The sequence below is a fragment of the Brachycentrus maculatus genome, unplaced genomic scaffold, assembly GCF_059751285.1.
Source record: "Brachycentrus maculatus isolate JH-2025_06_01 unplaced genomic scaffold, ASM5975128v1 h1tg000172l, whole genome shotgun sequence".
Lineage (NCBI taxonomy): Eukaryota > Metazoa > Arthropoda > Insecta > Trichoptera > Brachycentridae > Brachycentrus > Brachycentrus maculatus.
The window spans coordinates 1,963,610-1,987,024 of NW_028280925.1; the positions used below are offsets into that span (position 1 = coordinate 1,963,610).

At 31.7% G+C, this 23,415-nt stretch overlaps 1 protein-coding gene across 4 annotated transcripts in view; it reads left to right on the plus strand.

Moving 5' to 3' along the window:
- The first annotated feature begins 10,665 nt into the window (after positions 1-10,665).
- Positions 10,666-23,415, plus strand: part of LOC148308295 (phosphatase and actin regulator 2) — a 352,056-nt gene continuing 339,306 nt past the window's right edge. For all 4 annotated transcript variants that reach the window (XM_088261993.1, XM_088261996.1, XM_088261997.1 and 1 more), the window contains exons 1-2: positions 10,666-10,952; positions 22,313-22,408. In XM_088261993.1, coding sequence (XP_088118119.1) covers positions 10,856-10,952; positions 22,313-22,408 — 193 coding nt within the window. In that variant the 5' untranslated portion in view covers positions 10,666-10,855. The remainder of the gene's footprint in view (positions 10,953-22,312; positions 22,409-23,415) is intronic.

Genomic DNA, 23,415 nt, shown 5'->3' on the forward strand with positions numbered 1-23,415 from the left:
CAAGGTAATATTGAATAAATATTAGAGTGAAAAAATCATTTTAATTTATTTGACCCCCCCCCCCCCCATGGGAATCGAACCCGGGACCTCCAGAATGGTAACCGAGCGTGCTGACCATTACGCTATGGAGGCGGAATATTTATACATACCTGCTGATAATTCCAACTCACTTACTTTCAAGTATTTGAAGTACCCAATCATACCAAGTTTTCCTTGGTCTTCTTTATTATCAGCAAGAAGAACTGCACCATTACCATACATTAAGCAGCATACAGTCAGAATATTATTCCAGCTCGAATATTAACATCTTTCATTTGATTATCCATGTCTTCATTAAACAGCCACAGTGCCATTACACATCCTTATAAGTACTGCTTTTCCTGCGTAAGTGGTAGCAGTTGAGGTGATCTTAGAAACTGCAGTGCACACCTATCTTTCATTTTTTCCAGGACGCGGGTGTGCACATGTCTCTTTATTTTCTGGATATTCAAGAAATATTCTAACTAAAATTATGTATATATTTATTAAGTTGAAAAATATTAAAAAGGTTATTAAATAGAAATTTGAAAAAACAGCTGAGCGAAATGAGTAGGTTACAAATAAGTTTTAGTAACAAAGAGACAACATAAAAACTATCCATTTAGTGGCTGACACAGAAGTCCATATCTTGTCTAGACTTTACAATACAACACAAACAAGAATAAAGTGGATAATAGCCATAATTTGTTTTGCGGCAATCAAGTAAGAGCATTTAATTTTTTCTCTGGGTTGGATCATAGGCTTAAAATATTGATACATATACCTTTTGACCAATCTGAATAAATGCATTATTTACCTTCCATTTTTTTAATGCAGGGTTTATTTCCGCTAAGAATAGATTTTTTTTTGACCCAGAAACATGAGATAAAATTACAAAACGTGGAAAAATATGTGAAAATTTTTACGCTGTCAAGAGATGTAAAAAAATTCATGGCAAATATAAGCACAATTAATACATTTGTTATAAAAATAAAATATATTGTAATTTGATTTCATTCTTCAAACTATCGAAAGTACGGATATTTATACAATTTTTATTAAACGATGAAGACTGAAATTTCAATTGCATTGTCAGTACTTTCTCTTTGTGTCTGCTTTGTTGTAAATACTTAATCGAAGGAATATTTGTATTTTTTGTATGTTTGAAGATTTATACAAAGTAAGAAAATGACTTGTATCGCAATAATTAATAAGTGCAAGTAATATGCACATTTAATCATGTTAATTGTATTTTATCTTAGAGTATAATGTACCAATTATGAATAAATTTACATCAATGAAAATTGTTAAAATAAGTCGCCTCATGTGAAAAGTCAAATTTGATTTCAGTTTTGCATTAATATAAACTAATATTACTAAAGCAATCGTGTATATTTTCACTTCATACCTAATATGTGTAAATAAACATAATTTCCTAGGTGCTCCGAAAACTGTAAAAATACAAATTCATAAGACCATTACCCGGTCAGTAAATAAAATTGGCAAGTAATTTAAAAATTCAAAGCAAGCAAAAATTTTATTTTAAAGTATTTAGTGTACATATTTATTAATTCGATTAAACGTGACTCATTTAGAAAATCAAAAGTAAGGTTAAGTTGTTTCAATTTTTTAAATTTTTTTATTGAATGATTCCGTAAGTTCGTACCAGATTTTTCAGAAAAAAATACTGAGATTGTTAATGGACCACTCTTTATTATTTTGTGTCATTTTTATTTTAATAACTTAAGTTTAATTTTTGTTTTTTAAATTCTCATTTCAACCTGTTTAGACTATACGGAGTTAATCTTGAATACATATCACTAACGTGAATATCAACTTGTCGACCACACATAATAATACATATTGTTGTAGTGAACAGAGGCTGAAATCGTTTCTTAATTTTTCAAAATTAATAAAATTGTATTTGTGCTTGTTTTATGACATTCAATATATTCCTCACTTTAATTAACTTGCAAAAATCAATCGCAATTAGATGTTTTATAAAGTAAACTCATAAACAAGTAAAAAGCTTTTATATTCACAGAAAAGATAAAGTTCCTGAAATAGTTATAACCTTGCACATTTTTTTTGTCTACTTTTTCTTTTGTCATTTATCGTAAAAAAGGTTCTAGTCGGAATCATATTAAAAACACATGACTTATGAATGAATATCCTAAAATGTATTGGGGGTAATTTCACTCCAAATATATTAGGGTAATAACTTATGTGAGTTATCCTATATTTTAAACAAATTTGTTCTCATCAATGACTTAGATTAGTTAGTCAATTTTTTGCTCCAGCTCATGTGAAATACATTTGTGCAATTATTTAGTTAAATATACACGGTTTAAGTCGGTCCAGGATGTATTGTGTATTTTAGTTACAAACTGCACAATAATATTTATATTATGATATTAATTTGTCATATCAGTAGGTATGAGAAAAACAATTCAAATCCAAAATGCTAAATGCTTAGGAGAGACAAATTATGAATTTTTAGAATTTTTTCTTTGAACTTTTAGGAATTTAACATAAAATTATTGAGCACACTGTTACTTTTTTTATATATTTTTTGTTTTATTTCTGAAAACTGATGTAAAATAGTCTAAAAAAACAGTTACATATTACGTCGCGTTGGGGAAACAAGGTTCTATGTGGATTCCTTTTGAGATATGAGAGGTTGAAAATCTAGATAATGTTTTCTCTAATATTCTACATAAATACTTATTTATTATTTTAATAATATGATTAAATCAAACCGAAAAGCAAATTTAATGCCACTATTTTTAGAAAAGTTGGAACAATAAATAATTTTAATGTAAAAAAAGTTCAGATAGAACTTTGTTACCTTGAGATTTTTCAAAATTATTCAAATAATACAATGCAACAACGTTCTATCACAAATAGAACCTTGTTGCAGTCACTTAGATGACCAAAATATTTGTTTTTACTGCCAAAGTTGGTGGAATGAAAATATTTTTTTGAATATTTATAAAGACTTGTACTATTATCAATAACATTAAGAAAAACAAACAAAACATATTGATTATTATAAATAAGGTTGATATTTTTTCTATTATAGGAAACAATTTAACAGAAATAAACATTGTGTTACAATAAGACTATGATTAAAATATAATAAATGCAAAAAAATATAGACTTAATTCTCTAAATAAAGCATTATAAAATTCTCTGTCAATTAAAGGCATCCATTTGAACATCGATTTCATCGACTCGAAGTTAGCTTCCGATAAGTTTCGCTTATTTTTATCTGGTTTTGGACTAATTTTACTTATAATTGTGCTGTATGATGCTGGATTCAGAGAGATTGGACCATTGTTTCTGGTTTGAACGTTAGTTGCTAATATTTTTACGTTGGACCATTCCATGTCTATTGCATTACTTGTTTTAAATGTCACTTGAAAGTGATTTTTTGTAAAATGAAGAACTGTTTCTTTAGTAAATGGAATACTCGTATATTTGAAATATTTTGAGCAAGGGGTAAAGTCTTTAAAATCGTTTCTATTGAACATTACAATACAATATGATTTCAAAGTGTTTATCTGTTTTAACAGCCTTAATAGGGAAAGAGGTAAATAATACTCTGACACTTTCAAAATACTCTCAATTCTAGAGTGTACATTATCCACTTCTTGAACCGCTGAATGTCCGGGAGTTGAGTATTTGACAATAATATACTCCACTTCCTTATTGTTGATTAAGAAATTTGTCATAGCAGAAGACACAAGTGAATGAGAAGACATGAGGAAATGAATTTATATAATCCCTGACCAAGCGCCTTGTTTCTTAGCAATTTTGTTGTGTTTTCCATGTTTACCCCTTTTGTCTTGTTAAGGTATACCTGTTGTAGCGTCTTCTAATGTGGACACCGTATATAACCTTCTGAGATATACCTATCTAGTGTTCCCAAATAAAATATTTTGCATACACAAAACATGATTGATTAATTTTTTAAATAGTATTTAAACGTAAACTTTTTTCTTTCGGAAACAAAATGACATTTTAGAAATAAAATGATATTTTTCATTTTGTGACAGTTCATAATGCTTTTTATGAATGATGTTTCTTACATCTTCTGGAATCCAGTGCCTGCACTTAAATTTGCATTTTTCCAAGAAATTTTTCTTGTTGAGTAATTTTTTAGCAGCAACCAGTTTGACTCTGGTAAATAATGATAAATTCAACAGTGTGAATTCCACAGACTATCGCGAAAATTACTGATTTTTATTTCAAAATATGAAAAATTTACGTTTACACTACCTTTCTGTATCATTTTTTCGGGAATATTAATAAATTCACCAGTCACAATCACACAAAACTTGAGTTTGGCGGTTCACAAAACTCAGCTATTCCGCCATCTTGAATACTATACAGTATGAAATTAGTCGAGATAGAACCTTGTTTTTCTGAATGATATTTCTTAATAACAGATAGAACTTTGTTTCCCTTTGAATTTCTGACGATTGATTTGGTTTTTTGTTGTAATTTCTATACAGATCGAACCAAAATTTAAATCTGAATAGAGTTAGAGTGAAATGTGAAAATACCTAAATGTGTTAGATAGAACCTTGTTTCCCCAACACGACGATTAGTTTACCCTGACCATATGTCATTGTGGATTTACGATTGTCCACCTCTTAACTACCGATAGTGTATGTTAATTTTCAAGGCAATAAATTAACAATTTGAATGTTTATTTAACCCTTTGACTGATGAGTTTTAATAAAAATTTAATTAAAAAGATGGTAGATTTAAAAAAAAATAATTATGCGTGGTATTCAATATCCACATTTTATGATTTTTTTATGTTTTTATTGAGGTTTAAACTCAGAGAATTTTTAACTACTTTTAAAACTAATCTTAGATGAACAAAGGTTTTCCTTCTAGTATTTCTAGCCGTTAACTCCATTATAATCTACTACTACTGCTGTTACTACAGTAAAATCAGTTTGAGCTATTTCTTCACCTAGGTGCCTGTGCCAAGTATGGGAAAATTAACAAAGTCTAATTTTTTTTGAGCCTGTACAAGGTACGGGCAAATCCGTAAAGGCCCATTTTTTTTTACCTAATGTGGTACGGGCAACGGGTTAAATAAAGTAATACAACGGAACGTAAACGCATTGTCTTTATTAATAAATTATTATACTAAAATAATGTTGAATCAGTTGGCACTTATGTACCATCAGATTCAATTAACATTTGGCAAATACAAACTTAAAATAAAAATAGCTAACCAGCGATGATAGCAAAATGGTTTAGTTCACTCAAATTGTCATTTAAAAAATATAGACGTATTATAAATGTTTGGCAATTGTTTTGAAATGAACACAGGTTTCTTTATGTTTGTTTACTGTCAGTTCGATTTATAGCTTCAGATTTATTTTCATTACCGTTTTCGCATTACGCATTTGTTTTATTTTATAAATTTATAATAAATCGGATAAGTTGAAGATAGGTTGTGTGCTCTACACTAATACTTTTTACTTCACAATTCTATTTTGATAGAAAAAAAATAGTAAATGTGGCTCGCTAAGTTAATATTTATGTATTTAAATACCAATTTTGAGTTTCTTTGCTTATATTATGTAACTATATTTAATTATGATTAATGCAATTTTCTGAAGGAATTAAATATCTTAATTGTTTCCAAAGAAGAACTGCACAGCATTTATAATATCTCCTCTATACTTGAAAATCACGGTATGCATTTTACAATATTGAAAATAAAATGACAAAAAGTTCTTTATGACTTTAAAGACTTGGAAAGGGAGAAATATTTTTGGATTACCAGTCATCGCATTCTTGCAATTTCAGAATCGCTCTTGTAGACAAAAATGAATCTATATATTTGTAAATGTTACTTTGTCAGCATACCTTCTATCCTTATTGTCTGGGGCAAACCTATTGTTTTATAAGAGACAAATTGATACCCCGCATGGTTACAAATACATACTACTGTGTTCTTTCATGGGAAACTATACCTAGAATAAATGTCAAACGAGGCATATTCTAAAATAAAAACATACAGAAATAAATTCTTAAAGCACATTCCAAATTACATCTTTACTTAGAGCGCATGTCAAGTTAATCACATTTAAAAATCTCAATGCCTTAGACAGTTTTTGCTTAGTACATTTGTGACTTTATACACTTTGAAACTATGATAGGGTAACCAACACCGCTTCCCGTCCACTCAGGCGGAGTAAGTGCGTGTAATAGTCATTTGAAGAGCTCTACAGACTATTATATACCAATGATATTGGATTTTTTTTTGTGCTTTCCATTGTAACAAATTTTTATTACATGCTGTCACTGTGCTTCAGTGTCTGTATTTCAAAATAGACTTTAAAAAAAGTGCCCACAGAAGAAAAAAAAGCAATAATATTCATATGAAAAAGAGTAATTTAGTTTTAGATTTAGGTATCTGCGCTGTGCAAACTTTTTATGTTTGTAATTGTAGTGAGTAAAAAAAATTACACATTAAAAAGAATCTAGCTTACAAGGAGATTTATTTTGGAACTATGTTTTTTTTTAGTTGGTACATATGTACATCTGTCCAAATTAGCCAATCACCTTCATTTCACAAATTTTGCTATTTCCTTATGTTTTGTTTAGTACGTTGGTACATTGGATGTACTTTCTTCTGTCTCTCTTGCGATGGCAATATCTTGCTTACTCCGGAGGGACCAAATGCTACATCCATCTCCGAAGCGAATCGGTCATTTAATCTGGTTACTGAAAAGTTTAGAAAGAAATAGTTATGTTCTTTCTGTATAAGAACACTCTATTTTGATATTTTTAAAATAATATATTTTATAATAATCGATGATAAGAGTATGTAATTTGTGTTAATAATAATCATTTTGTAACTTTATAACGATAATTATTATGTCCTACTATGTATAATGTAACATTTGTCCCCTAAATATCAAGGCGGGAGTGGTAGGGAATCATGTTTGTAGAATAAAGATATTAATCATTTGGAATTATAAGTCAATATTTATTTATTTCACATTTACTTAATGGATGTTATCCTTTATTATTCACCAACATGTATTTCTGTAAGGAAATGTTACCATAGCAATATACTACATTATGTAAACGATTTTCAAGTTTGTTACTTTGCGTATACTTATTTATATATCAAATGTAACACTTTGCCAAGTGATACATGTTTTTCTTGTTTCAATTCCTTAATAGAAGCAATAAGTAATTCGGTAGGTGACGTGCTAAAATATAATAAAATATATATTTTTTTTATTGAAATGTGTTGTTGTATACCAAGGAACCTAAAGGGTTATAGTTAAATATACTGCGAACCATTATATTACGAACTGCTATATTACTTATGTCAGTGGCCAACCCCATATAAAGCCATTTTACGAGAATTTTTGTAAAGTCTTGTTGATGTTGCAGTTCATAATTAAAACGGTCAATCTTGTCAGGTATGTTAAGTTAGTTCTAAGTTTAGTTTTGCTCATATTAAAATGGACACGCACGTCACTGACAGCATATTATGTTAAGGATCCTGATTGGTGAATTTAACATCTTTAGTTATGTTTTAGAGTATATTTTCTTTTTAGTTGAATTTGATTAACCAACATTTATTTTAATTTAACGTATTAAGTCATATATTTAATGTATTTGTTGGTTACCACTAAAGTTGATAGCTTTTAGTTTAAAATTATTACTTAAAAATGAGTACATCTTATAATACCAATATTTTTGTGGGTTTTTATTATACATAATATTTTTTAAGCGACAATTACATTTGAATATCATAATTTTGAGGCATCTCAGAGTACTGGAACTTATTCCAATTCTTGCATTCTTGCAATAGAACTTGCAAAGTTTGCATCATAAATAACAGCAGCACACACTACTCACTCCCCTACAAGTCAGATGATGCATTTTATGAATGATTTCTTAAGTTTTCATGTCTTTCTATTTAAATGAATAGAAAAATTATGTAAATGATAATAAAGAGTCATGTGATAAATTATTATATTTAATCATTTTAACGAATCCAATCATTTGTGTTGTGTGCATGAAGTACTGTACACGACTTGCTGTTTTTTTTGTATATTTGCTTATACGTTGTCATTTTGTTACTGAGAAATGAAGCTGATAAATAGTGTTTACCCGACACATTGTATCTGAACTTTCAACAGACTGCTTAATTGAGGCTTCCATGTAAATTTTTTCTTTAGTCTCAACTGATGAGCACAATGTGTGTTGCCTTTAAACAGATATTACCGTGATTGTTAAGCTGTAACATAGATTTAATAAGTTTTGATATTACTCTAATTGTATTATCATGAACGGCTCATTTATATAAAAACAAAAAGTATGTGCTAAATCCTGGTTTTATTTCCATCCTTCATATCCCTTACTATATAAATACCTTTTAATGGTTCCAAAAATGAAGAAATGAGGAAGATAATGTGTGTTATCAATGATCAATATGGACAGAAGTAAAGTTTTACATTCTTGACAATGAGAGAAAGGGGAAAAAATAACTGACAATGTAGCACAGTACTGTACAGTACAGTATTGATGGTTTGGAAAGTTAAAGTAAGATATATAATTCAAATTACGTCAGCCCAGCTACTTGACACTACAGCTCAGTACAGTATATCATCAAAAAGTGTGGCATGAAGAAAATGTGGTATCGTAAACCAGTCATAAGAAAACAATGAATGATTGGAAAAATCGGAAAAATCACTCTTATGAGAATAGTTAGGTTGCACCTTGCCAAGGTAAAATGGTGCACTTATGTTTATTTGTAGCATATTGTTTTCAAAATTGTCTTTTATAATGAAAATTGGTATCACCACTTAACTTTATCACAAAATACATGTACCTGACCTAACTGGCCACCAGAGGTTATCATACATTGCTTCAGTAATAAAACTCTTTTTATATGTTTTATCAGTAACCTAATGGGTGTACACATTGTGTATTATATAATAATTTTGAAAAATGATTAAACAGACTTATGATTGGGATTATAAGAGACAGCATTACAGTAAACCCCCTACAATGTTGACATGGATACTCCTTTATATTAGGGAATTTTATAAGGGGTTAATATTTTAAACTGTATTTTTACATTTTAGCTAGCGGAAATGACTAATGAGTCATTGAAAATTGAAATACAATTAAATAACGTTAAATTTACTATAACATCCCCTCCGATAACACGGTATCTACTAAGCGTTAAAAGGGGGTTTACTAAGTTTTTGAAAGTGGACATGTCAAAAGTTATGTATAAAGACATGCATGGATGTGACAGAGTTGAAAATGTCTACCAAGATTAAGAAGGTTGGCATTCTGAACTTTGCTACCCCTGCAGTAGTGGTGCGATGATTAGTCAATATTAAAAGTTCTTATCATTTAACTCGCCTAGTATGGAGTTTGCAAAGGGCACAAATGTCTGTGAGACATGGAAGATGTTACTAATAGTTACAATAAAGATGCAATAGCCCTCAGTATAAGGAGGCGGGGGTCACTATATGAGCATCTAATGAGAGAGTAGTAATGCTAAAAAAAATTACGCTGAGTACCTGAAATATTGGTTCCACATTAGTACGATGAACAAGAACAGTACAGTTTTGTTGCTTACTGCTCTATTTCTCCCCACTCTTTTCCATATAAACTTCCTCATCGGAGAATCATATCATAGTCGTACAGGAGATAGTGACCAACTACCAAAACGTAAAATGTTCAGGGGGCCATTTAAGTCACTTTGCTTGGCAAGAAAATAAACATCAATGCAGTTAGTCATTTTTAACGAGTCAATATGTTATACTTCCAAGTTTAAAATCCTTTGGGATTTTTTCAGGGCAATATTAAGCTAGTAAGATATCAAATAGTCAATTATCACGTTTTTGTAAAAAAATGCACTTGGTCACTTTCTCCTGTATAACTACGATATTTAAACTATTAATTAAAAGTTCACAGATTTAGACATCATTGTAGGTAGGTACCTTCAAGGATGTGACCAGGGGGATTAAGAGGTTCAATGTTCTCCTTTCCAGCTAAAGCTCTCACGTGTTTCTGAATAGAATATTAGTAGAAGTGATATAAAATGTATCTGGTGAGAACACTCCCTCATTTGAATGGTTATACGTAATTTTTTTTAAATGCTTAGTATTCTACAAATTTGAGGACTCCATTGAAAGAAATCTTCAATTATGTTATAGGAAACAAAATTAAATTACTTTTTATATTTTTTCATGAAGAAATTGTGCAAAAAATATTAATCCTTAAGTGTTTCAGGAATAGTCCATTAGTAACTAAAGAGGGAACAAACGCCAGAGGACGCCCACGCCGCTAATATTTTTGCGACTTATATGAGGACATGGGCTGAAGAGGGTTTCGTAATAGACCGGAGTGGTGAAGGTGGTGTTATTTATTGCTGCAAACCAATCCACATTATTGATACAAAAAAATAAGAAGAATTGAAGACCTTGAGATGTACCTATTTCTAAGGGTATTTTTTCAAGACACTCCAAGCTGTCTTTCAGACTGAACGGGCTTAGGTACCTACCTATGTATTTTTTCTCTCTCATCTCAGTCAATAAATTTGCAGTGTTACCAATACATTAAATATAACCTTTCAAATTGACAGTTGACGGTGTTCGGAAGTCAACAAGTGTAAATAATGTCATTGATTTCGTTTTAGTTGATTTGATATGTCTTAATTCACGAATTATTCACATTTTATTACTTTAGGATTGAAAGTGTGACCCGTTTAGAGCTTAAAAAATAAGCTCCTTGTAATTTCTGTTGTGAAAATCACCGAGTGAAAACAATGGCTGATTTACGTAGTGAAACAAATATATCCAACGATGTGACTACTCACAAAACAATTCCCGGTTCTTCCAAAGAAGAAACATCATGTGCCGAAGGTTAGATTTATATTGATTGCTATGCCGTCCTTTTATTTTGTATATTACTACTTTTGTGGTTATGTTTTACGTTTGACAATCCATTTCCGCATGCTCATTCATGTCGACATTCGTTCAATATTATATTTTAAACACATTTTGGTTTCCTTAGTTATTCGTTTTTTGGTGACAAACATTCACCGTCTCATAATTTCCAGACAAAAGGTATGTACAGTACACATATTATCTGATACTTAATGCTTTATCCTATGACTCATAATCAAATCATAAGATTACTCCTGACCATTCGCTATTTTTTAAACATTTATATATATTTTTCATATCGCTCACTCCTTTCAACAACGTCACATATCAAAAATCGTCAATTTTCAGTTGAGCATGTTTACAGAACGCCCAGAAAATGTACTATATCCCAGCAAAAGCAGTATATTTTTAACTTAATATTTACACGCTACAGGGCAGAAAGTGTTGTTTTTGCATTTTGAAGAAAAGGTATTGTTTAATTATTTTTTTTAAATATGCTAAATATTTTTCAAAAGAAGAAAAAAACCTTCAGGTTTTTACCTTAAAAGATATGTTGCACAGTAAAAAGTTCAATAAGCGGCTTGATATTTATTTTTTATACATTTTATTATATTCTTAAGCTTTAAAAACGACCCACCGAATAATCAAGTTTTTTGATAAATGACGTCGTTGAAAGGAGTGAGCGATATATCACTTCAATATGTAACATACTAAGTGACATCGGTTTTAGATAAGGAGTGTCTGATTCAATTTGCCACACTGCCAAGTTGTTACATCTTAAAGCAGAATGTGAATGTTGACAATACAAAATTGGTCATAATAATGTAAGTAATTCTTCATCGAAACATATTCTGAAAGTATAAAAGCGAAACATAGAGATATGTTTACGCATTATGTTCATTATTGAATTCGCCATCAAATTACGAAAACGATTGTGTTCCTTTTGCTCCTTATTTTTTCACCCATTTTAATATATATCTTAAAAGTGGAAGAATGTATAATGATGTTAGACTGAAATTGATACTTTCAACAGATTAGATTAGATATATTTGTTTGATGCTTACCTAACGGCAGTGTTATCAATATTTAATTTATTTACGGCATGGGTACCTTTTACGAATAATTTTAAATAGTACGAAAAAAGGTAAAGGATACTCAGGATTAAATGTATAGAAGTATGCATTTGAAAAAACAGTAACATGGAGGTAGACGAATAACAAATATTAGATAATACGTTTGTTACTCATGTCCAAGCGGTACTAAATTTGTATCACTCTGTATCATACTGAAATTGTCAAACCAATGTAATATTGACAAATACATCCTGCACAAATACGGTGTGGATGTCTTAAAAACTTATTTGTGAATAGTTAGTTATACATTACATCAACCATATATTATAGTTAGCGAATTCAGTTGCCTGCTCTTAGAATTTTTTAGTTACCGTGGATGTGTTAAAAACTTGTTTGTGAATAGTTAGTTATACATTACATCAACCATATATTACAGTTAGCGAGTTCAGTTGCCTGCTCTTAGAATTTTATAGTTACCGTAGATGTGTCAAAAACTTGTTTGTGAATAGTTAGTCATACATTAAATCAACCATATATTACAGTTGCCTGCTGTTAGAATTTTATAGTTACCGTAGATGTGCTAAAAACTTCTTTGTGAATAGTTAGTTATACATTAAATCAACCATATATTACAGTTGCCTGCTCTTAGAATTTTATAGTTACCGTAGATGTGTTAAAAACATGTTTGTGAATAGTTAGTTATACATTACATCAACCACATATTACAGTGAGCGAATTCAGTTGCCTGCTCTTAGAATTTTATAGTTACTGTAGATGTGTTAAAAACTTGTTTGAGAATAGTTAGTTATACATTACATCAACTATTATTTTTATTTTATTTTATTGGAAGGAAAAACAACAGGTACAATATATGATACAGCAGAATACAAAAAATATAATCATGAGTACCAATTACAGTTCTTCACAACTATGCATAAGAGAGGTCTATATAAAGGAAGAGACATGAGACAAGAATGGGATGAAGAGAAAAGGAGATGGCAGTGATAGGAAAAGAAGAAAAGGAAAGGACAGGGAATAGAATTACCTTTTTAGGTTTATAAGATATGTTACAGTTTGCGAATAAAATTGCTGGCTCTTAGAATTATATAGTTGCCAATAGCATTTTTGTGATCAGGGTGAGATTCCCTCTTCTTGTTAATAACATCTCGATAACCAGTCTGGCACTAAATTGATTCAACCTTTATGGACCGATCCCAGACAAAGTGGCATGAATTTACTTTCAAATGAATACATGCTTTGCTTTATTCAATACATGGCATTGAGTTATAAATTTACTTTAAGACTACTTATAAATCCGTGATAGCGCGTGACTATTCCTTAACAGTAGGATCTTATTTCTACACTAGCGGGGGACCAATCGTTAAGGTTTTAACATTTCCAGCCGTAATCAGATGATAGAGGCATTTTCTTATTTTAACACATTGTTTGCCGCAAACACTTAAAATAATGAAAATAGTATTGAATTGAAAAAAAAAAATTATTATTGAAATACAAATATTTATTTTTGTAATAAAAGTATACTATGATGTTTTCCTACAGTGGATTTATTTTCATATTGTGGGCTCAATGGTTTACGGTGCGCCCACTAACCTCTACAGGTTGCTCCTCAGAAGGTGCATTTAAATAAGGATGGTAACTAAATTAGATAAGCAACTTACTTGATTCCACATTTTATTCTGCAATATTTAACAATGTTATAAAAGACTTATAACTACGTTAATTTAATGTAAAAGAATGATCACTGACCACATTATTAATTTGATTTTAAATAGTTTATTGAAATGACTCTTCAAAATTTGCTCTTCAATGACGTCATGCTCGTCCCCGATGACGTGCTGGCGTCACATTCGTCCGCGGTACATTTGTCTATGATGCCTCGTTTTCTGGATGCCGTTTGTGTCATCTTTGTTTATGGTGGTCGGAGCTGCTTGGCTCACCACAATATCATTGAATATACACATATATATTAAATTTACATTTCTTCTTCTTCTTTTTTTTGTAGATCCTAGGGATCTATTTGTGCCTCCGCATGTCGCTCTTGGGATGTTGACTCCCAGCTGTCTTTCCATCTTTTCGGAGGTCTGCCTGGGGGTCTGCGTCCTTCAGGGTTACCTTGAAGGGCGATACGTGAAAGTCTGTCTTCTGACGTTCTGTTTAAATGTTCATTCCAGATACGCCTTCATTGTCGTCCCCACCTCACGAATTTACATTTAATTGGCTAAAATAAGAAGTTTGTAGATTGTTGTTTGTTTCTAATACCCTTATATCATTCATTACATCGCCTTGGCTTTTCAGACATTTACATTACCACAAGACCTAATCAAAGCACCTGTCTTTTTTATTCTAACATATCAAAAAAATCTAATAGATTGTTAAATATTATTAACAATCTATGCAGGTTATAGGATTCTTTAATATACATGTGTTTAGAAAATCATTTCATTATATGTTTTGTGATCTTGCGAAAATTGAGACTAGAGATATAAGTAGAGTAGCGATGTACGGAAATGAAAGGATGAAAATAAACTGTATGCAATCAAAATGCGATATCTCAGACAAAAGTGCAGTAAAACGATATATGATACATGTTAAAATTGAGGAATAATAATGCAAAGCTGAAATAAGCATTATTGATAAGATTAAGAATTGTGTTAAGATGTTTCGGACATGTAGAATGAATGAGTTAGAAAAGAATGGTTAAACAAATGTATGAATTTATATTAATTTTAAAATCAAACACAGATTTTTCGAGTAAGTGTATTTTATTTAAAAAAAAAACACATTAAAATTAATATTCATTCATTCGTTTAAAAATGCCATAACTAGGCGAAACAATTGTCACAATATTAATTTTTATGTGTTTTTTTTAAATAAAATACAACTTAGTTGACTCAAAAAATCTGTGATTGATTTAGAAATTAATGCATAAATTAAAATGGAGTTCTGCAAATTAAACGCCAAATCAATAAACAAATGTATGAAGAGAATGTAGTTTTGAAACTAGAGTACAGGAAGACTGAGGAAAACTTGGGACATTCAAGTATTTCAAATAATTGCAAGGGGTCAGGTTGGAATAATCGGTGGGTTGGAATAACGTATGAGGAGATGCATGAATGTGAGAGAAGTGAAGAATGTTTGCAAAGAGTTTGGTGTGGTGTTCTATTCTCTATGCCTGCCCCTGTGGAAAGTAACGTGACGGTTAGTTAGTAGCGATACGTTATTTCAAATAATTTATCATGTTTAGTGTTCGGCTTATCTAGGATTTGTCTTGTTAGTTGAATCTCTAACAGTTTCACAGCCTGTCAGTGAACTATTTGCATGGTGTTCCAATTCTCTAGTTTTTGTTTGAGAATGTTTTCTTAACATAATAATATTATATTTAATAGAAGAGTGTTGTTATTATCCCTTACAAAAACATATTGGATTCTGCATTCACTTGCCTGAAGTTATTTATTTTATTTTGAAAAATATGAGGAATTATGTTCGGTTTTTATGATTTAACGATGAGAGCTTATTAATGCGATCAGTCTAAAATAAATAAACACTCACCATGGCTGCTGTTTCTTTTTTTTGTATCATATTTTATCCATTGTATTATTTTTCCAACTCTGGAACGCACCTAGTAAAACACAGGGCCTTGCATTAGATTGATACAGTATTATCTCAGCAAACACGAAGACAAGGTGATCAGTCATGTACTTTAGTTACCAGTACAGGGTGTCATATTAAATGTTGTAGTGAAAAATTCAGCCTTCGTAGTGTAATGGTCAGCATGCTTGGCTACCGTACTGGAGGTCCCGGGCTCGATTCCCAGGGGGGGGGTTAAATAAATATAAGCGATTTTTTCACTGCAATATTTATTCAATATTACCCTGGACTGGTACCTGAAGCGGAGGGCTGATCACCTTTTCTTCATGTGGTCATGATCAAGATAACACTGCGTTTATATGACGCAGTGCCTTATGCACCATTGGATGTGGATAAGAATTAGAAGAAGAATGAAACTAAATCCTAACGAGTTCTACATGGGATGGGAGGGGGGGGGGTCAGTACAACACGTCCTGACGTCACTCTCACCTGTACCAATCTCTCGTGAATGAACTCTCGACCAATATCAAAAAGCCAATCGCACTAAGCACTGCACTATTAGAGCGAATTCTTTTTTATAGTTTATAAAAACATAAGTGTGTTGGACTAATTTTGGCAGCTACTTTATTTTTCAATGTATTCTGCATGTATAAGTAGATAAGTTAATATATGATAAAAATGCGTACACATATTGTATTTAATTACTGGCATGTGAATGGAATTTATGATAATTTACTTTTTATTGACATTCCAAGTTTTTCATTCACATAACATTTTGCGGATTAAGTACTTACATATCATTTTCAATAGCGCTATATTAAATACAAAATATATTAAGTAGTCCACATTTTTAGATTTTATTTAAATTGTCCAATATTTTTTTTCTTGCGTTGATCTTGCCAACTCTTAACAGTCGCAATACCTACTTTATGATTTTAATTAATCGAAATTCTTAAAATAATTAATTCTGTAGATTCATTTATTTACTTAATTTTATTTTATTTGAGAATTTTACAAAATAGTTGCATGAAACGAGTCATTCACACGAATGAGTTACACAGATTAAGTACTTGTACTATTCCAGTTACAAAATTCCACATTTGTAAGTTTGTGAAAATACCTGGAAGGGGGACGGAAGGGAGGAAAAAGGGTAAGATCAAAGCTCAAGACAAAAACAAATTGTATATAACTAGTGTCCCACTACGATATAAATGTCGAGTTACAATGTAGGCGATCTCAGCGGTGACAATGACGAGTAGAACATATCAAAATCCCCATGTTCATCGTTCACCAATTTAGTTGAACGATAAATAAAGGAATTTTGTTTAGAGCTTGTTTTACTCGTGGGAAGCGCTAAGGTGTCAGTTGTCTAGTTATAGATAAATGTTTGCTAAATTATCTTCACTGATATTTAGCAAATGTTGACCGAGAATACGAGTAGGAAAATGCACTATGCGTATTTTAGTAACTGTTTGATTGAGTGTGTTGTATGTTTTTCATTTTTTAATTGAACAACAACTACAACGATGTAGTTTTTTTCCACATGAACTTTATTTAACCAGCAACCGAGTTTTATTGTAATCGACTGGTGATGATGTCGGTGATGCCGAAACCCGGTTGCTGGTTAAATTAAAATAAATGTGGAAAAAACTACGTGAGTAGTTATTTTATTCTATAAAATGCAGTTCCACCAAGAAATGTCAGTACAAAACTTAAATTTAATTAAAAGATTATAGGTTTCGATAAGTTATGTGTTTGAACACTTTTATGTAATTTATTTGTGCCGCATGTTATTATTTATCATTTTGGATTAATCCTTCATTTATTGACATATCCGCGTCTTTTGAAAGGCTTGAATATGTTGTGGCTTCCTTGCAGCGGGGCTGTACGCGCGCTGCGAGGGGCTCCTCGCCCCCTTCCCCGGGGATGCGCCTCCCGTGGAGCTCCTGGCCGCGTCCGCCTACCTGCTCATGCTAGACTGCGGCTTCTGCCCGCAGGAAGGCTCCGCCTCCGCGCTGCCGGCCGCCTGGCGCAGCGCGCAGCCCGGCGCCTACAGCGCGCGCTTCAGCCTCCCGCCCCTTCCGGACTACGCGTGCGACCTGATCCTGTCGCCGCTGAGCGACTGCCTGCTGATCAACTGCGCGTCGGCAGATCCTCTGGGCGCATACAGCGCGTGTCTCTGCGTATCGCGATATGTCTCCACAACCGATCGCTCCATCTTAAAATTCCCCGAACTGGTACTAAAGATCAAGGATTCCGTGATCACTCCTACTAGGGGAGCAGCGCTGACTAGCAGAGGTCTGGCTAACGCGAGTCTCCTCGGCATGCCGAAAGAACTGCTCATGAAGATATTCAGCTACCTGGACCCGCCATCTTTGGCCTGCGTCGCCTTGCTGTGCCGCACACTGCTAAGCTTGGCGCGGGACCCATTACTGTGGGAGCGAATGTACAAACTCGAGTTTCCCGACCATTCCCCTTTCGATTGCGAAGAAGGAAAAACTCTGGATTACTTCACCCTGTTCAAAGATGCCAAACGCGAGGAGTATCATAATAAACGTAAACGCAACTTTCAGATGAATTCTCAAGAGCTATTGGGGTTTCCGCCACTATTTTATAACTCGCTATTGGAAGACATATATTTAATGTAATAATTCATTGTTTGGCGACTATGTTACTGTCACTGTAGCGCAATTGTTTGCATTCAATGTGTACATGTGAAATTAGGTGTATTTGGATATTTAATACTTTCATTGTTTGGGTATTGAAATTAGGATTTCCTCTTGCATTTAAAACGATAGAAAGAAAAACAATAAAAGGGGGATTAATTGTGATAAGTTTATTATGTTTCTTAAAAACTAATAACTACCTATATTTTTTGTAATCTAGCTAATTTCTATGGTGTATTTTGTATTTTTTATGTTAACATGATAAAGTTAGTGGAGGTTATTTATAAATAATTTTAGACGGTATAATAAATAATATTTTGGTGTTAATTGGCGTAGCTATTCCACTGAAATAGATGTGATTTTTTTATGTATGGTGTTATAGATAAAATATATAGTATTTACTTACCCTGGTTTTTATTATTTTCCCAATAAATTACCCTCTAAAACCCCTCATAAAAATGTTTATAATTTATTTTGAAAAATATTTTCTACTTAAATTTGGGCCTATTTCATTTTCAAGGAGCTAGATACCTTTAACTTTACATTCGATAAAAAAATAAATATTATTTTTCCGTAATTTTATAGTAATTACCTGACATTTCGGATCGACAACCGGTTTCAATATGATGTAAATAAAAAAAGTTCAAATGTAATGTTTAAGTTATCTTCACAACCTAGATTTTTTTTTAAAATACAGAAATACATTATTTACAGATTTGGCGTTTACTTTGTAGAACTCCATTTTAATTTATATATTAAATGTTAAAATCAAACAGTCATTTTGTGAGTCCACTAAACTGTATTTTATTGATGAAAAAAACACATAAATTAATTTGTGACAATTTTTTCACCTGATTATGGCGTTTTCAAACGTGTGAACTGAAATACATTTGAAAATAAACACCGAACTCCGTGACCATGTAATCAATTATATATTTCCTTTGTAATAGAACCCCGAGGCTAAAATTACAATGGCGCTATATACGTAGATATGTCAAGTTTAGATAAATTTCAATGAACTTGTACGATTTATTTATAATATGTTTGGCATTTTTAAACCATCTTGATCCTTATTCACAGGAAGTTAATATTGAGTAAGAAAATGTCATCATCATCATCAAACCCTTATCCGCACCCCAATGGTGCATAGGGCACTGCATATAAACGCAGTGTTATCTTGATCGTTAACACATGAAGGAAAGGTGATCAGCCATCCGCTTCAGGTACCAGTCCAGGGTGATATTGAATAAATATAAGAGTGAAAAAATTTATTTATTTACCCCCCCCCTGGGAATCGAACCCGGGACCTCCAGAATGATAGTCGAGCGTGCTGACCATTACACTATGGAGGCGGACCAAAATGTAATGGAATAGAAATAAAGTTATCTTTGCTTGACTTATCTACGTTGGCAATTGCTTCGTAATTCCCGTCCAGGGTATTTTTAGGTTTTCATTAATTGATTCGGCAGTCACTTTGTGGTTAAATCTATCCATTTTTAATTAATGTTTTACTTAGTAAATACCACTATTTCTTAAAATCTACTCTTAGGGTGTAGTTCATACATTTTTTATTAATATTTTTATTATAATTAATTTTTAAAATTCAGCACAAATTATACAAAAGTTGCTGCTGCATATAATACATTACTTTGCAAACCTGTTTCCTGAATAAAATAACAATTATGAATAATGAAACTATTCATGTTTTTCGATATAATTTTTTTTGTGCCCGCCGTTGCGATTTGTGGGATGATGAATATGCATAAATAGTCAAATCCATCAGCTAACGTGTTTTATTTCTATAAAATAAAATAAAAACATCACTCCAAATTGAAGACCTTGCATTAAAAAGGGGGCAGATCCATTTTCAGCGTTTATTTTTTCAGATGTACCATTCACACTGTTTTGTTCAGAAAAATATGACCCATCGTTAAGCGAATCATATTTTTTTTACTTGTCTCTACATTTTTTTATAGATGAAGGCAGATTGGGATAGTAATTATCATTGTTATTATTATAACATATTTAGTATTTTTATTATTATTAAAAAAGGAACAATATAGGTGTATACATGTTTGATTTTGAAAATAAAACGAATTATATTTTTTTTTTGTAATTTCGGTAGATACAAATTAATAAAAAAACTCCACAAAAAATTAGAGTTTATTACATATTATTATTATATGAACTATAGGAACAAATGGTAGATTTGTCCACTATACTTAGTTCATTGATGAATCGCTGTAGTATTTAAAAAATATATTTATTTTAGTAAATTTGACAAAATTACTTTAAATTAGAGTTGTCTCCTTTTGCGTGCGAGGTCATCAATTGTTATTCGAACAAAATACTAAAAAAAACTGAGACTGAAAAGGTAGTAGTGGTATGCACACGTGTAATATTTTAACCGAATACAAAACAGGCAAATAAAAAAAAACTCACTTCTATTTCTAGATAAAACTCATGTAAGTATAATGGTTTGTAAGATAAACCTGTTTGAGACGTATAATGTTATAATTCAATAATGCATTCTTGGTTAAATGAATGATATACGATGCAGGTATGTGTGAGTTCCAAAAAATTAAATAGTGTGGCTGTCAATCATGGGTAGAATTGTGAATGTGACACGTGTCTTAAGTGTTCACTTAACCAGCCTGTGACAAGTCATAGGCCCTGTAAATACCGAGACTTCCATATTCTTCTTCATCGATTTTGAAATGTCATTTTTTTAAATTATCGCACTCTTTATGATTTAACATTTTTTTGTGAAAACTGCCGGCTTTCGTATACTTTTATTTCGAATTATGTTTACTGCTGGATATAGGCCTCTTCCGTATCTTTCCATTTATTTCGATCGGTTGCTGTTTTCAGCCGGTTTCTACCCCCCACAGCGGCTATGTCGTCGGACCATCTTTTTTAGGGTCTTCCGACGCCTCTTTTTTTCTCCAAATGTCTCCATCTTAAAAATTTTGATTTCCAACTTATGGGGTCCTGTCTTCCAATATGTCCCGCCCATTGCCATTTGAGTCTTGCCACGCGATCCATGATATCCTCTAGTTTGGTTCTGTTCCTGATATCTTCATTTCTTACTTAATTTACCAAGCATGGATCGCCGTGTGCATTGAACTTCTCTGCATTTTTTTTGTCAGAGCCATAGTCTCTAGTGCATATGAATTCACTGGCAGTATGCGAAATTCGTACATTTTCCTTTTTAGACATGTCGGAATCTCCTTACTTTGTAGAATCTGTTTGAGTTTGCCAAAAGCCGCCCAACTCAGTCCTATTCTTCTTGGCAGCTTCACCCTTTGATCCTCCTTACCCATTTTATCTTCTGTCCAAGATATCGTCGTAATGTATTCGTCTACTAAATGTAGGTTTTAATTGTTGAAAGTGATGATCTTGTTTTCTGGACTCATGTATTTACTTTATAAAATATTTAAAAAAATGGTTTTAACCACTTTTTATTTTATTATAAGCACACTTTAACCTACCGGTTTCAACAAGAACCTTGTCATCATCAGGGTTTATTAAATTCTAAAACATTAAAAACATTAAAATACTCATAAACTAATTACATTCTCTTACCAAAAACTTCCACCTACTCCGCAAAAAATTATAAATGTTTTTTTTTTATTTAATTTAAAAAAATAATAACATTTAGAATTTTTTACGGAGTGTGTGGAAGTTTTTGGGAAGGGAATTTAATTGGTTATGAGTATTATAATATTTTTAATGTTTTAGAATTTAATGAACCCTGATGATGACAAGGTTCTTGTCGAAACCGGTAGGTTAAAGTGTGCTTATAATAAAAAAGTGGTGAAAACAAAGTTTTTTAATTTTATAAATTTTATAATATGTGCCACTAAGTATCTGCGAAAAACATTCAAGAAATCATGTATATACGACTAATGTATGTAATATGTTTTAAAAGTAAATAAATGAATAAATTCATTACAAGAGTCATCCATTCCATGCGTTTGGTTTGCAGAGAGTGAAGACAAGGCGGATGAAGAAGCCAAAGCCGCCGCGCTTCGCAGGCTGAAGGGAGATATTCCGGAGCCCGTCGCGACCAATGGTAAACTGGGTGAGTGGGCACAAGATGCCTGACTTCTATGCAAAGGTGGCGGTTCGGGCTTCATAATAACTACAATCTTACTGAAATCTACAATTTAACCCTTAAATGCAAGATTTTTATTTAAAAAATCTCTGACAACAATAACTAAACGTCATGAAAGTACTCACAGCGCCATCAGTTATAAAAGGCTGACTTAATTCTAACTCCTAGGTGTGTGATGAATATGCAACGGTGTGAATTATAACAATTCCAGGCGACTTAAGGATGTTTCGACTGATGTGAAATTGTTGTTGCAGAATTGCAACGGTATGCATTTAAGGGTTAAGATATTTTCACGAAAAGCACCTAGCTCCACATTTTGTGTTTGTTGGAAAAGCAATAAAAATGACATGATTTTTTTATCTGTACTGATATTCTAACACTTTGTTTTGTCCATCTCATCATCCCTTTTTTATTTCATTTATTTTTTATCCTCTCTCCTTCAACTCCTTACCTGATCATACGCCTTTCTTTCAGTCATCAGTTTACTGTATCCTAATTTTAAAAATCATTGCGTTTTTTTAAACTCCCATGTTTTATTTTCTCTAATATGTGTTTACTAATACGTAGAACTAATTTGGAACAGCTTTATAAGATGGAAAACCTTGAATATTGCCAGTACGTTTTTGGAAGATATTGCTTCATAGCAATAAGCTCGTCAATGTCAACATAATATGCAAACTGTGTAAAAAAATAAACAAATATTATAAATATGTGTGTGTGTCCCAGGTTCAATTCCCAGGGAAGTTAAAATAAAATGGGGAGAGATTTAACAAAAAAAAACTATTTAATATTATTCCCGAAACGCCAGTAGCTGATCACTTAGAAAAAGATTAATTAAAAGAAGAGTTAATTTAAAAAGTTGAATTTCTTTAGTTATAGGTAAGTACTGGAAACCTTATATATAAATATAAATCTCTTTTCTATTTTTATTACTCTTTTTTTAAACAATACAAAAATATAAGATCTTTTTATGT